This window comes from Entamoeba dispar, genomic scaffold (genome assembly GCF_000209125.1).
Source record: "Entamoeba dispar SAW760 scf_1105229461907 genomic scaffold, whole genome shotgun sequence".
Classification (NCBI taxonomy): domain Eukaryota; phylum Evosea; order Mastigamoebida; family Endamoebidae; genus Entamoeba; species Entamoeba dispar.
This window is the reverse complement of record NW_001854927.1, coordinates 1-13,577: the sequence shown is the minus strand read 5'-3', so window position 1 is coordinate 13,577 and position 13,577 is coordinate 1. Positions and strand designations below refer to the sequence as shown.

Sequence of the window (13,577 nt, the reverse complement as noted above, 5' to 3'; positions counted from 1 at the left end):
TTTGTATCAAATGAAGAAAAGATATTAAAAATATATAGAGTGATACGAGAAAATGTAATTATTACATCACATAAATTAAATATGTATAAAAATGATAGTAAAATGAAATAGATATAATATAAACAATTTACAACATAAATACAATTATAACTAATATGAGAAAATAGAAATAGAAATAATAGAAATACAAGATACAAATGATAATATATATAAAACGAAAACAGAATAAAATAAATATTAAAGAAGAATTAATAAATTGAATACTTAAAAGAAAAAAAGATTTTAGAAAAAGAAAACAATAAAAAAGTATAAAGAAAGAATAAATAAAAAGAGATAATTTAGCATAATAAGAAATAACAATAACAAATTATTATGAAGTGTGTAGAAAAAGAAGATACAATAAAATAAAAAGAACTATACATAAAATAAAGAAATATATAAACCAAATATAACAAGATATAATATAGTATTTAATATCTCCAATGATACACACTCAAAAACAAATAGAAATAAAAATTATGAAAGAAAATATTTAATGAATAAAAATAATAAATACAAACATAACTTAAATAAAATAAATAATCAAATTAATATATAAATTAAATTTATTGAATGTAAAACATTCAATATTTTGAATAATATTAAATATAATTCATTCATATTAATAAAATAGATGAAAAATGTTTAAATACTATTTAAAAATGAAATGATTATAACACTATTGTTTGATAAATTCTATTATTCTCTTTGTGTTATTTCAAAAATATTATGATAACTTTTATCTGAGATTACACAATGTTTATTGATAAAAATAAATAATTAAAATAACAAAAAAATAAATAAATAAATAAAAAAATAAGAATATTTAACAAAAATGTGATAAATAAACAAAGAAAATGTTTAAAAATACAAAGAAAAGGAAAGTTAAATAAGTTTAGTGTTGAAAGAAAAGTTCAAAAAATGAAATTTAAAGGGATTATTGGAATAGAATAAAAAACAGAAAAAAAAAGAAAGAGAAATGATGTTTATTTTTTAAGATTTTTGTAAAAAAGAAAAGGACTAAAAAAGATAATCAGAATAAAATGGGAGAGAATACTATTGATCAATTCATTGACTATTTTGATTATATAGATGAAGGATTAAGTAAACGATTGAAGTCTATAATGAAGATGATGTCAAAAACATATTTAGTATACGGACATATGAGATGGTATGATGATACTAATATGTTAGGGATTGATATAATTGAAAAAAATACAGGAAGAAGTGTTTGTTTAATTATAACAGATCTCAAGAAAATACTTGTTGGAAGAGACAACAAGATAATTTCAGTTGATAGTATTGAAAAAGAAGTTAAAGAAAAGTTTAAGCACATCACAGAAGAATTAATTGAAGAATTAAAAATAGTTGAATCAGGAGGACCACTTGAGGGTTTTACAGAAGTATGTATGAAACAAAAAATTAATCCAAATCATTTTATTGAATACAAAGAAAGGTGTTTTGAAAAGAAATTTAAAGGGAAATTAGAAAGTATAAGAGATAATAGTATGACTAAAGATAAAGTATACAAATGGTTAGAGAAAAAGAAAAGAAATAATCAAGAAAATATCAAAAAAGTTAAAGATGTTGTTATTAGAGGGAATGAAGAAGAAATAATAGATAAACCAACAATAAAAGAAAAGAAAACACCAAAAATTGAAACAGGGAAAATTAGATATAATTTAATTCATAATATTAAAGGAACAATTCTTGCAGAAGATGAAGAATGTGAAAATAGTTGGAGAATTAAAAAATTAGCACAAGTTTGTAATAGACAATTAATTCCAAAAGAAACAGCAATTTATTTTATACAACAAGAATTAAATATTATTCATGAATCAGTTGATATTGCAATAACATTATTTGGAAAAAAAATAATAAATATTGAAGAATTAGAAAATAATTTAATGAATAATTTTTGTTTAAATGATAGAAATATTAAAAAACTTCTTGAATTTCAATTAGATAAAGATACTGATCAATTATTCTTTGATAGATGGTTTCGTAAAAAACTTATTTCAAAAGAAACATATTTAGCAGCAATTCAAAAAATGAATTAAAGTAAAGATTAAAAAAAATAATAATAATAAAGAATAATTAATTAAGTGTTAATAGAATTGGTTTCTATTTTTCTAAGTATAAGGGGGGAGATTTTAAATCTATTTCTTCATATTCATCAAATTAAAAAGTAAAAAGTAAAAAATTAAAAAATTAAAAAAAAAAAAAGGGTTTTATTTTTAAGAAAACAATTTTTATAAAACAGAATGAACAAAAGAAAAGAGAATATTGAAATTTATGAAACATTTGAAAGTATGGGATTAAAAGAAGAATTACTTAAGGGAATTTATCAACAAGGATATAATAAACCATCAGGAATTCAACAAAGGGGAATTGTTCCAATAACAAAAGGAAAAGATGTTATTGCACAATCACAATCAGGAACAGGTAAAACAGCAACATTTTCTATTGGAATTTTACAAAATGTTGAAAGTAATAAAAGAGAAGTTCAAGTAATTATAATTTCACCAACTAGAGAACTTGCTATTCAATCAGAAAGAGTTATTAGTGGATTATCACAATATATGGCTATTCAAGTAAGAGGATGTATTGGAGGGAAAAGTGAAAAAGAAGATATTAAAGCAATTGAAAAAGGGTGTCAAGTAATAAGTGGAACACCAGGAAGAATAATGGGATTAATTAAAAAAAGAGTAATAAATGTTAGACATATTAAAACACTTGTTATTGATGAAGCTGATGAAATGTTTAATAAAGGATTTATGGAAATAATTTATGATATAATTAAATATTTACCTATTAAAAGACAAATTGTATTATGTTCAGCTACACTTACAGGAGATGTTATAGAAATAGGAACAAAAATAATGAATAAACCAATAGAAATATTAATTAAAAGAAATGAAATTACAGTAGAAGAAATTAAACAATATTTTATTGAAATAGAAAAAGAAGAACAAAAATTTGATACATTATGTGAAATTTATGATAGTATGACAATTACACAAAGTGTAATATTTTGTAATATGAAAAAAAAAGTAGATTGGCTTACAGAAAATATGATGAAAGCTAATTTTCCAGTAATTTCAATGCATTCAGAAATGCCACAACAAGAACGTGATTATATTATGAATATATTTAGAAAAGGAGAAAAAAGAGTATTAATTACAACTGATGTTTGGGCAAGAGGAATTGATGTTACACAAATTTCATTAGTAATTAATTATGATATGCCATTAAATAGAGAAGTATATATTCATAGAATAGGAAGATCAGGTAGATTTGGTAGAACAGGAATAGCTATAAATTTTGTATTAAAAAATGAAATGGATAATTTAAGAGATTTAGAACGATATTATTCAACTCAAATTAATGAATTACCTGAAAATTTTGCTGAATTATAAATAAATAAAACAATTTAATTATTTATTAAATAAAAATTTAATTATTATTAAGTCCTTTTTTCATTATTTTTATTGCTGTTTTTATTGATAAAATCATTTCTTTAATTTGATTTTCTTGAATAATTAAATCAAATGAATTTATTTGTGTAATTATATGAATAATAATATATGGTTTAATATTTTCATTAGTAATTTCATCTTTTTTTATTATATTATATTCAATTTCTTGAATATTTTGAATATGTGGTAATTTAATTGTCTTTTGAATTAATATTCTTTGTAAATGTTCTTTATATTCTTCATATATTTTTGATATTGTTTCTGCAATTTCTATATCTATTCCAATTTCAAGTTCTTCTTCTAATAATCTTTCACTACTAATATCATATTGTGCTGCTGAACATAATATAAATCTTAATGTTGTAATAATCCCTCTTAAATCAGATTCTGTTAATTTACGTCTTTCACAAATTGAATTGAATTCTTTTTTATTAAATCCTTCTTTCTTTATCATATTATTAATTATTTCTATACTAATTTCTTTAACTTCTTCATTATTAAGACGTTGAACTGTTCCAATTTCTTTTAAAAGCCAATCTGGAACATTTAAACCTCCACAAAATTGGAACTTCATTCAATTATTTTTTTTCTTTTTTTTTTTAGTTTTAGTTATTTTTTCTTTATTTTCTTTTATTCAATTCCAATTCTATCTACTTGAACTACCATTCGACTAATTAATTTCACAATGTGTTTAATCTTTGTTTCATCTTTTTTCATTAACGAATAGTTATTTCTTGATGTTATAACAGATGTTTTAAATGAACGTGAAAGTAGCATTGAAGATGGTGAAGAACGAGAACATTTAGTAAGAGTAATCCCTTCTGCATCAGCAGCATCTTCAATTGTGTTGTTTAGTTGGTCATTTGTATGATGTTTTGTTGTTGATCTAAGAAGAAGAATCTCATCACCAATTTGATCAAATACTAAAATGTAGTTGTTTGCTAATTGTGAGGATTGAAGAAATGGTTGAATATATTCAAAAGAGTAGTATTGAGATGTTATATAAATGGTTATTTGAGTAAATTCACACTTTGTTTGTGTTAATACAGGCAATAATTGATTTAATACATCGTATAATGGAGATGGGTTTGGTTGAGGTGGTGATGATGATGATGATGAAAATGATAGATAGAATGATAAAATCACAATAAGAAAATAAAGGAATGCTATTCCATAGAAGACTATATAATTGGCTATTATATAACACAATAGAAAAGATATCCATTGGATAAAGAACAATATAAGAAAAATCCATTTGATAAGTTTCTTTGAGATTGTATGGAGTTTTGAAACATTATGAATTTCATCAGAGTGGAACAACAAAGTCAAAGATAATTTGACATCATTAGATGGATACAATACACCAGATAGATCAGTATGAGATGACGATGGAAAGAGAAAGTAAAAAGGATGAAGATGATGTCTGAAAGATATAATTAAAAGAAGTAAAGAAGAAAGAAAGCATTGAAGAAAGGGAGATAAAAGACCAAATACTACTTGAACAGAAGAGAAGACAACTACTTTAATGAAAGTGAATTGAGTTAAGAAAGGGCAAGTGTCAATTGGATAAAAGATAATTTTATTTGAAAATGACTGTAATAAAGATAAATACATGGATTGTATGAAGAAAGAATAACACATTAAGTACTAAAGAAGAAATGTATAATAATAAAGTCAAAAAAAACATTTAATGATATTAATACTTGAATAATATTATTTCATTATAGAATAAAAGAAAGTGATTATTATCAAACTATCAGAACATTATAGGTAAATAACTGAATAAATGAAAAGAACTATTCAATTATTTTTAACAACTATTTTAAATAATTATTTAATAATATTATTATGTAATTATTACATTTTCAATTTGATTTATCTGTTTGTTTTTCATTATTTGAATGATTATTAATGTTATTGTTTTTTTATTCTTTTTCATTATAATAACCTTCATTATTTTTTTTCATTCTAAGATGTATTTCTTTTGAGTTAATCTATTGTTGTCTTTTCAGTACTTTGTGGAACACTGGGTCTTTCTCAAATTGCAACTCCAATTGGATCTATCTTTAAAGGAACATCATCAGCATATGGAATATTCAAAACAATTGAAAGAGTTCCAAAAATTAAAAATGAAGGAAAGAGACATATTAGTGAAATTAAAGAAGGAAATATTGTGTTTGAAGGTGTTTCATTTTGTTATCCAACAAGACCAGATATGTTAATTCTTAATAATTTCAATCTAGAAATTAAAGCTGGACATTCTGTTGGATTAGTTGGTGCATCTGGATGTGGTAAATCAACAATTATTGGATTATTACAAAGATTATATGAACCAGTGGATGGTAAAATTATGATAGATGGTATTGATATTAGAGAGTTTAATTTGTATGAATACCGAAGTATGTTTGGAGTAGTTGGAAAAGAACCTTCACTCTTTGCAATCTCAATCAAAGAAAATATAGCACTTGGTGCACATAGAAATATTCTTGCACCACATTATCATGATACATCAGATCCACAAGATTGTTTATTGATGCCAGAACTAGAAGAAAAAATTATGAAATGTGCACACATTGCTAATGCTACTAATTTTATTAATTCACTTCCTCAAAAATTCGATACAGTACTTGGTCAACGTGGTGCTCAAATATCTGGAGGACAAAAGCAACGAATTTCTATTGCAAGAGCTTTAATGAATGATCCTAAATTACTTATTCTTGATGAAGCTACTTCTGCATTAGATTTTAAATCAGAAAAGACTGCCCAACGAGCATTAGATAAGGCTGCTGGAAGAACATCAGTTATTATTGCACATAGATTATCTACAATTAGAGATGCACATAGAATTCTTGTATTTGATCATGGACAAGTTGTTGAAGATGGAAATTACACAACATTAATGGAAAAACAAGGACTATTCTATAAACTTGTTAAAAATCAAGAAATGGGAAAGAAACAACAAGAGAAATTTGATAATGATGAAGATTTAGAAGAAGATGTTGTTCCTGAACAAAATGAAGTTGACAAAACATATATTGAAGTTGATGATGATCATAGAACTAATTGGCAAAAATTTAGTGCACATTTCTTTGTATTTGGTTGAGTTTTTGGATTAAATCTCAAAGAAATTCCATGGATGATTCTTGGACTTATTGGTTCAATGATATATGGTGCTTTATTTCCAATATTCTCATATTATCTTTGTGAATCTATAGTTATGCTTGTTACTGTTTATTTAACTGGAATTCCAAATGATGATGACGTTATGAAATATTTTTATATTTTTGTTGGAATTTCATATGGTGCATTTATCTCAACATATTTACATAAAGCATTCTTTTTGATGTCAGGAGAGTTCTTGACATATAGAGTAAGAAAATTATCATTTTATGCAATTTATAGACAAGATAACGGATGGTTTGATAAAAAAAGAGAATTCAACTGGAAGATTTGCAGCTGATGCAACTAAATTGAATGGAGTAACAGATAATTTGATTGGAACAATGATCCATTGTTTATTCTCAGTTATTTTTTGGATATGTCAATGATGTAAAAATATCAGTAATAGCAACTATCTTTGTTCCATTAATTGTATTTAACACATATATCCAATTGAGAATTTCAGTTGGATTTACTGGACCAGAAACAAAAATCTATGCTAATGCAGAAAATCTTATGACAGAAGTTGTTGAAAATATAAAAACAATTAAAATGTTAGCAAAAGAAGATTATTTCAAAGAGAAATATTGTAATTATCTTGTTAAACCATCTAAACGAGCACCATTTACTGCAATTATTAATGGACTTGTTCTTGGATGGGTTCATGCATTTATATTCTGGAAATATTATGTATTAATGTATGTTGCAGGTCAAGAACTTAAAGATGATCCAAATGGTATGGAGGGAATCATGAAAGCAGTACGTGCAATTATCTTTGGAGCTATGTCAGTAGGATTTGCTGCAACACATATGGCAGATTTTGGTAATGCAAAAGTTGCAGCTGAAAGTATTTTTAAAATTATAGATAGAAAATCACCTCAAGATCCATTTAGTAATGAAGGTGAAAAGAACTTTACTATTGACCAAGTTGAATTAGATGATATTAAATTTAGATATCAACAAGACCAGAACAAGTTATTCTTGATGGAGTAAGTTTTGTTATTCCTAAAGGTAAATCTGTTGCACTTGTAGGACATTCTGGTTGTGGAAAATCAACAGTCATTCAATTAATTGAACGTTTCTATAATCCAGAAAGAGGAACAGTAAAAATTAATGGAAGAAATATTCAAGAATTTAAATTAGCAACATTAAGAAATAAAACTGGATATGTTGGACAAGAACCATTATTATTTGATGGAACTATTGAAGAAAACATTGTTAGTGGTATATGTGGAAGTTGGACTGATGACCAATTAGAATCTTGTTGCAGAAAATATGGATAAAATTGTAGCTACTGCTAAAATGGCTAATTGTCATAATTTTATTTGTCAACTACCACAGGGATATAATACTATAATTGGTGAAAGATGAACTTCATTATCTGGTGGTCAAAAACAAAGAATTGCTATTGCTAGAGCATTAATAACTCAACCTGAATTACTTATTCTTGATGAAGCAACATCAGCACTTGATTCTGAATCAGAAATGATTGTTCAACAAGCAATTGATAAGACTGTTAAACAAGTAACATCAATTGTTATTGCTCATAGATTATCAACTGTAAAAGATTCTGACATTATTGTTGTTCTTTCTGGAGGAAAGGTAGTAGAACAAGGAACTCATGATGAACTGATAAAAGAAAAAGGTGTTTATTTCCACTTGGTACAAATCCAAGCTCAATAAATATTATAGGTTCTTTGATTTAAATGAATTATTGTCTTTTGATTCTTTCTTTATAACTCTTCTTTTTTTAACTGTAAAATGAACAATATTTGATACATTTTCTTGATTATCACTTTGTTTTTATGTGTATTTATATTCATTTTGTTCATTCTTATTAAAACAACGATTTATATCACTTAATCTGTTCATTCTTTTCTTTTATCATTCTTTCTACATTATACAACTTAACCTTTTGAAGAACCATATCATATATCAAAAATAAAATAACATCTCAATAAAAAAATTAAATCACTTGATTTAATGAAAGATTTATATCATTCCTCAAAAAATCATTACTCTCTACAATTATATTAAAAAACAAACTCAATCTTGCTTTCAAACATTCTATTAATTTATTAAATTCATTTATCTTCATAAATTAATAATTACAATACATTGAGATTAATATAAATTTTTATATTTAAAATAAAAATTTTTAGTAGAATTGAATTAAAAAATCAACACAAAATATAAAGACAGATAAAGTTTGTGTTATCTCATAATCTTTTGAATCCTAAATAAATAATGTTAGAAAGAAAATGTAATTTAATGAATCAATATATTAATACTTCTATTTGTAATAATGCTAATCTATTTCTTTCATAAAGAAAGAATTAGTTTATTAAATAACTTCTTTTAATTTTCAAATTGACAAATCTAATCAAAATAGATTATAATATCAGTCACACTGTTTAATATTATGAAATACATATTACCACACTTATGAACAAAATTACTCCCACTCGACTTAAAACTTTTCACTTTATAAATGTTAAAATAACAAAACATAATGAATCATTACATCACTATAAATGGATATTTAGGTTAATGAAATTTTTAAAATAAAGAAAAAGAATAATGTGTTATTATGTTTGAATTGATATAATTACACTTATTTCAATATAACAAATAATAAGAGAAAATATCAAAAATAAAGCAAAAAAGGACTTCTCAAATTAGTTTAATGACTTAGTTCTTTTCTTCTTCATCAGCAACTTCACCATATCTCCAAACGTTGAGATGGTTTTCTTTAGCTTGTGATTGGGCAGCTAATAAAGCAACACCCCATTCACTATTGTCATGGAAATGTTTGTCAACAAATGCAAGACCATGTTGGACAAGATAAGTGTTAATACAAACACCTTCAACAACAACTTTAGCCTCTTCACCAGAAACAAAGAGTGAAACTTCTTTCTTATAGTATGAAGCAACAGCTTCAACAGCAGCAGAGAAGTCAACATCTTTAGTAGTGAGAGTCTTAAGTCCTACAAGTCCAACAGTTTTAACAGTAACAGGTTTACCAGCAATTTCTTCAGTAATTGGTTTTAATTTGTTTTTACCACAGATAATAACAGCTCCTGTATCAATACATTTAAGAACATTAGCACCAGTTGCAACTTCAACAAATTCTGCTCTATAGAAAAATCCTTTAGATTCAACAATACACTTATCACCAACAGCTGGTTTCATAGCACCTTTCTTAACAGTCTTACACATAGTGTTAACTTCTTCAATGATTTTAGCGTCTTCAGCATTATCATAATAACCAATCTTTTCTCCATCAAAACCTGTTAAGTAGACTTTTTGTTCAGCACTGAATTTAATTTCAGTAATTCTCTTTGGTTTCTTTTCAACAACTTCAGTTACTTCTTTCTTCTTTTGAGTGTCAAATTGATAAATTTGAGTCATATTTTCTTTCATTTGTTCAATCTCAGATGAAATATTATAACGTCCAGTTGGAATAGCAAATCCGTGTTCAAGAATATAATGAGCTAAATCTGTTCCATTATTAAGAATTTCAACATATAAATTTCCTTTATTATATCTCTTAAATTCAACAAGAACTTCACGATATTCACATAATTGTTTAACATTTGTTTTAGCATTATCAACAAATTTCTTAAGATTATCATTAGAATCATCTTTTGGAACAAAACAATTTTGAAGATGAACAATAAGTTGTGAATTTTTCTCTGGAATGTAAATAAGATATACAGTTAATGAAATAGCTTTTTCAATAATGCATTTGAAATTATTTCCAATAAGCATATCCTTAACATTATCTAAATTAGAATAATTAGTAATTGGAACTGGTTTATATGTTTTCTTTGGAACAGCCTTTAATTGACTATAATCAAATGATTGATAGAATTGATCTTTAACCCTTTCATCAACTACAACAAGTCCTTCTTTTAATAATGGAATAGCAACATTTGTCTTATCAGCATAAACATCATAATAGACTTCAGTAATAGTTTCTTCTCCTTTTTTATTTTCAGATTTATATGCTTCTTTACATTCAAATTTCTTTCCAACAATTAATTTTCTAATAACTTCTCTCATTCTAAATTCAATAAGTTCATTGAATGCTTTATCATCTTTCTTATAAAGTGGTTTAATTGATGCAAATTTAACGTTAAGAATTTCTCCATCTTTTTCAATTCTAAGATACTTACCAATGAAAAGAATGTTAGCTCCTCTAATTACTCTGGCATTCTTCTTTCTTTCTTTAAGATCTTTTTCTCTCTTTTCTTTTTTAGCTTTGGCTGCGTCTTCAGCTGCTTGATCAAAATTAACAAATCTTCCTTTTCTTTCTTTTTTAGCAAGTGCTTCACGCTCTTCATATACTTTCTTTACTGATTCGGTATTTTCTTCAAATGTAGAAACAGTGACATATCCATTCTTTAATAATTCTTCAGCAATATCTTTCTTATCAACTGTAATAATTCCTGTTACTCTCTTTCCATTGTCCATAATTTTAACAACACAGTCTCTTTGGTTATAATTCTTATTGTTGAATTTGATAGCTTCTTTAGCAATATCATCAAATTCAAATTGTTTCTTTTCTACATTAAATGGTGCATGTTGATTAATTCCAAAGAGTGAAACTCTTACAATTTTTCTTTCTGGTGTTTCAACAATAAATTGTCCTGGTGCATCAACTTTCTTAATGTGTCCATTAAGGCTTTTATTTACATAAAAGTCAAGTTCTTTAGTTGTTAATTTTGGATCAGTTGGTTTTTTAATAGAAACTTTTTCTGGAGTATCACAGTAAACTCCTTTCTTATCTCTCTTTGCTTTATTTTCAGCATTAGTATATTCATCAATTTCTTTTCCTTTTCCCTTTAAAATACCATATCCATTTTCAAGAAGAGTAAGTGCAATATTTTCTCCATTAACAAATGGAATTACCATCTTTGGAATATTATCAGTTGCTTCACTAATAACTTCAAATTTTACTTCTTTGCCATTAACAAGTTTTTTTCTCAATAACTCTCCACACTCGTAAGCAAATGTCTCTTCTTTGTTTTGTTTTTTGTCAAATCTTGGAAGTTCAAGATATGCAATCACAACAATTGGATTCTTTTCTTCTTCTTTCTTTGTTGCAAGAACAAGTCCGTTCTTATCAGTAATTCCTGTAACAATAGCGTTCATAAATACTTTCTTATCAGAAGCATCAACTTTCTTTGAGACTCCCTTCTTATTGGCTTGTGCTGGCATTTAAATTCTTCTGATCTAGTTAAAGTCAAGTTCTTTTTCTATTCTAGGGTTTTTGTTTATTATTTTTATTTTATTTTATTAATTCTTTAATAATTCTTTTTACAATATCTTTTTTTTTTCATTTAATTTGAAATTTAAAGTTTTCTTTCTATTATGTTTATTCATTTTTTATTATTGTTTATTACTTCTTTTAGTTCTTTTCAATGAGTGAGGAATTTATCTTCATTTTACCTCTTTTAATCAATACTTATTTATTGATTTATTTATTCTTTTTTTTTAAGCTTATAAAAAATTTCTTGTTAATTTCAAGAATGAAATTTTATTTTCTTTTTTTTTACTACTTGTATTTCTTTTTCTGTTACTACTTTATTCTCATTTAAAGTGAATAAATTACTATAGCACAAAGTTTTAGTAGTTACGAAAATAAATGTGTTAGGATTAATTCAAAAAAGTTTAAAACAGAAAAACCTGTTATAACCTTGTACTGTTTAAATAACTTCCCTTAGAAATAAACAAAAGAGTATAATCGTTTAGAAAAGTTGATTTATAGTTTTAGTTTATTACTAAGTGTCATTAACGTATTTGAATTTATATAAAACTTTGTTAAGAAAATCAAAAGATACTTAATATAATATATTTATTTTACTTAGTATTTCAACTTAATTAATAAAAAGTAAGACTATAATTCATTTTTTTACTATTTTTTTATAATTTAATTACATTTATAAAATGGTTTTTCATTTTATTTGTTATTAAGTCAACATCACTTCTTTTTAATATTCTTTTTAGTTTTAGTTACTATGGTACAACCCTTTATTTCAAAACTTATTGGGGTCATTTATTGACTTGTCTTTTAATAGAAAGTATTTGTTTTGTTTTTCATTTCTAACTAATAACTAAGTACTTCTTTTTATTCAATCCTTTTGAATTCAAAGAGTCATAAAATTTTTTCTGTCAAATCAAATAAAAATTATTTCCCAAAATTTTACCAAAGATAAGGAAAATATAAGAATAGAGAAATGTTATTCATAATAAAAAAAAATAAAAAATAAAAAATAATAAATAAAAAACAAATTCTATAAATAAATAGTAAAATGAAGTAGATGAATAGAATTAAACAGAATTTCAATGATAAAAATAGAATAGTGAACTAAGAATAAAAGAAAAGAGATGGCTGAAGCTGAAAAGCAACGAGATTTAGATGAGACATCAAAAGAATTAGTTGAAAAGGCAATAGCTGTACCTCAAGAGAATCGAACAAAAGTAGATAATTTATATTTTGATGTTGCTGTTGGATTCAAAGAAGGACAGCCATTAGTATATAGATTGATTTGGATTTGTTTTGTTGAAAGAAAATTACGATTAGTTCGACATAGAAAGATTAAAGAAGAGTATGGATTATATACAATTAATTTTGTTTCAAAATATGAACTAAACAAAATCAAATTAATTATTGGAGAAAATTTTGTTGTTATTATTCAACCACAATCATTAGATGATTTAAATGCATTATTTAAGGTATTAAGAACAGTTACATTAAATCATAATATTCCAATAACAAAAGAAGAGTATTTATTAGATGTTTGTTTTTATATTAAAATATTTAAAGAATAGAAAATTGATTATTAAGACATTAAATTTAAAAAAAACGTCTATGGTTAAAAAGAGAGGAAAACA

At 24.7% G+C, this 13,577-nt stretch overlaps 9 protein-coding genes across 9 annotated transcripts, besides 21 other annotated features; 6 read left to right on the top strand and 3 right to left on the bottom strand.

Moving 5' to 3' along the window:
• The first annotated feature begins 88 nt into the window (after window positions 1–88).
• Window positions 89–261: a microsatellite.
• Window positions 161–330: a microsatellite.
• Window positions 287–464: a microsatellite.
• A 33-nt stretch (window positions 465–497) lies between these two features.
• Window positions 498–603: a microsatellite.
• Window positions 562–679: a microsatellite.
• A 130-nt stretch (window positions 680–809) lies between these two features.
• Window positions 810–859: a microsatellite.
• A 178-nt stretch (window positions 860–1,037) lies between these two features.
• Window positions 1,038–2,099, top strand: EDI_231850 (uncharacterized protein; the record flags this gene model as incomplete). Its single annotated transcript, XM_001739036.1, has 1 exon — window positions 1,038–2,099. A coding segment is annotated over one exon (1,062 nt), but the record flags the coding sequence as incomplete, so codon positions are not given.
• Window positions 1,907–1,985: a sequence feature (AT_rich).
• A 7-nt stretch (window positions 2,100–2,106) lies between the features above and the next one.
• Window positions 2,107–2,144: a sequence feature (AT_rich).
• A 78-nt stretch (window positions 2,145–2,222) lies between these two features.
• Window positions 2,223–2,265: a microsatellite.
• A 38-nt stretch (window positions 2,266–2,303) lies between these two features.
• EDI_231840 (ATP-dependent RNA helicase FAL1, putative) lies at window positions 2,304–3,458 on the top strand (the record flags this gene model as incomplete). Its single annotated transcript, XM_001739035.1, has 1 exon — window positions 2,304–3,458. The coding sequence occupies one exon, from the start codon at window positions 2,304–2,306 to the stop codon at window positions 3,456–3,458; it is 1,155 nt and encodes a 384-aa protein (XP_001739087.1).
• Window positions 2,821–2,849: a sequence feature (AT_rich).
• Window positions 2,901–2,956: a microsatellite.
• Window positions 3,451–3,509: a sequence feature (AT_rich).
• On the bottom strand, window positions 3,496–4,092 carry EDI_231830 (COMM domain-containing protein, putative; the record flags this gene model as incomplete). Its single annotated transcript, XM_001739034.1, has 1 exon — window positions 3,496–4,092. One exon carries the CDS (start codon window positions 4,090–4,092, stop codon window positions 3,496–3,498), a length of 597 nt encoding a protein of 198 aa, XP_001739086.1.
• Window positions 3,577–3,677: a sequence feature (AT_rich).
• A 7-nt stretch (window positions 4,093–4,099) lies between the features above and the next one.
• Window positions 4,100–4,150: a microsatellite.
• On the bottom strand, window positions 4,149–5,159 carry EDI_231820 (uncharacterized protein; the record flags this gene model as incomplete). The annotated part of the gene is made up of 1 exon (XM_001739033.1): window positions 4,149–5,159. The coding sequence occupies one exon, from the start codon at window positions 5,157–5,159 to the stop codon at window positions 4,149–4,151; it is 1,011 nt and encodes a 336-aa protein (XP_001739085.1).
• Window positions 5,160–5,304: 145 nt separating this feature from the next.
• Window positions 5,305–6,621, top strand: EDI_231810 (multidrug resistance protein, putative; the record flags this gene model as incomplete). Its single annotated transcript, XM_001739032.1, has 2 exons — window positions 5,305–5,399; window positions 5,631–6,621. 2 exons carry the CDS (start codon window positions 5,305–5,307, stop codon window positions 6,619–6,621), a joined length of 1,086 nt encoding a protein of 361 aa, XP_001739084.1.
• Window positions 5,321–5,378: a sequence feature (AT_rich).
• Window positions 6,622–6,654: 33 nt separating the features above from the next.
• On the top strand, window positions 6,655–6,978 carry EDI_231800 (multidrug resistance protein, putative; the record flags this gene model as incomplete). Its single annotated transcript, XM_001739031.1, has 1 exon — window positions 6,655–6,978. The coding sequence occupies one exon, from the start codon at window positions 6,655–6,657 to the stop codon at window positions 6,976–6,978; it is 324 nt and encodes a 107-aa protein (XP_001739083.1).
• Window positions 6,979–7,193: 215 nt separating this feature from the next.
• On the top strand, window positions 7,194–7,960 carry EDI_231790 (multidrug resistance protein, putative; the record flags this gene model as incomplete). Its single annotated transcript, XM_001739030.1, has 2 exons — window positions 7,194–7,524; window positions 7,668–7,960. 2 exons carry the CDS (start codon window positions 7,194–7,196, stop codon window positions 7,958–7,960), a joined length of 624 nt encoding a protein of 207 aa, XP_001739082.1.
• Window positions 7,961–8,745: 785 nt separating this feature from the next.
• Window positions 8,746–8,838: a sequence feature (AT_rich).
• Window positions 8,839–9,368: 530 nt separating this feature from the next.
• Window positions 9,369–11,900, bottom strand: EDI_231780 (uncharacterized protein; the record flags this gene model as incomplete). Its single annotated transcript, XM_001739029.1, has 1 exon — window positions 9,369–11,900. The coding sequence occupies one exon, from the start codon at window positions 11,898–11,900 to the stop codon at window positions 9,369–9,371; it is 2,532 nt and encodes an 843-aa protein (XP_001739081.1).
• Window positions 11,901–11,931: 31 nt separating this feature from the next.
• Window positions 11,932–12,103: a microsatellite.
• Window positions 12,104–12,217: 114 nt separating this feature from the next.
• Window positions 12,218–12,278: a microsatellite.
• A 245-nt stretch (window positions 12,279–12,523) lies between these two features.
• Window positions 12,524–12,631: a sequence feature (AT_rich).
• Window positions 12,632–12,890: 259 nt separating this feature from the next.
• Window positions 12,891–13,069: a microsatellite.
• A 1-nt stretch (window position 13,070) lies between these two features.
• On the top strand, window positions 13,071–13,514 carry EDI_231770 (uncharacterized protein; the record flags this gene model as incomplete). The annotated part of the gene is made up of 1 exon (XM_001739028.1): window positions 13,071–13,514. The coding sequence occupies one exon, from the start codon at window positions 13,071–13,073 to the stop codon at window positions 13,512–13,514; it is 444 nt and encodes a 147-aa protein (XP_001739080.1).
• Window positions 13,487–13,549: a sequence feature (AT_rich).
• The last annotated feature ends 28 nt before the right edge of the window (window positions 13,550–13,577 follow it).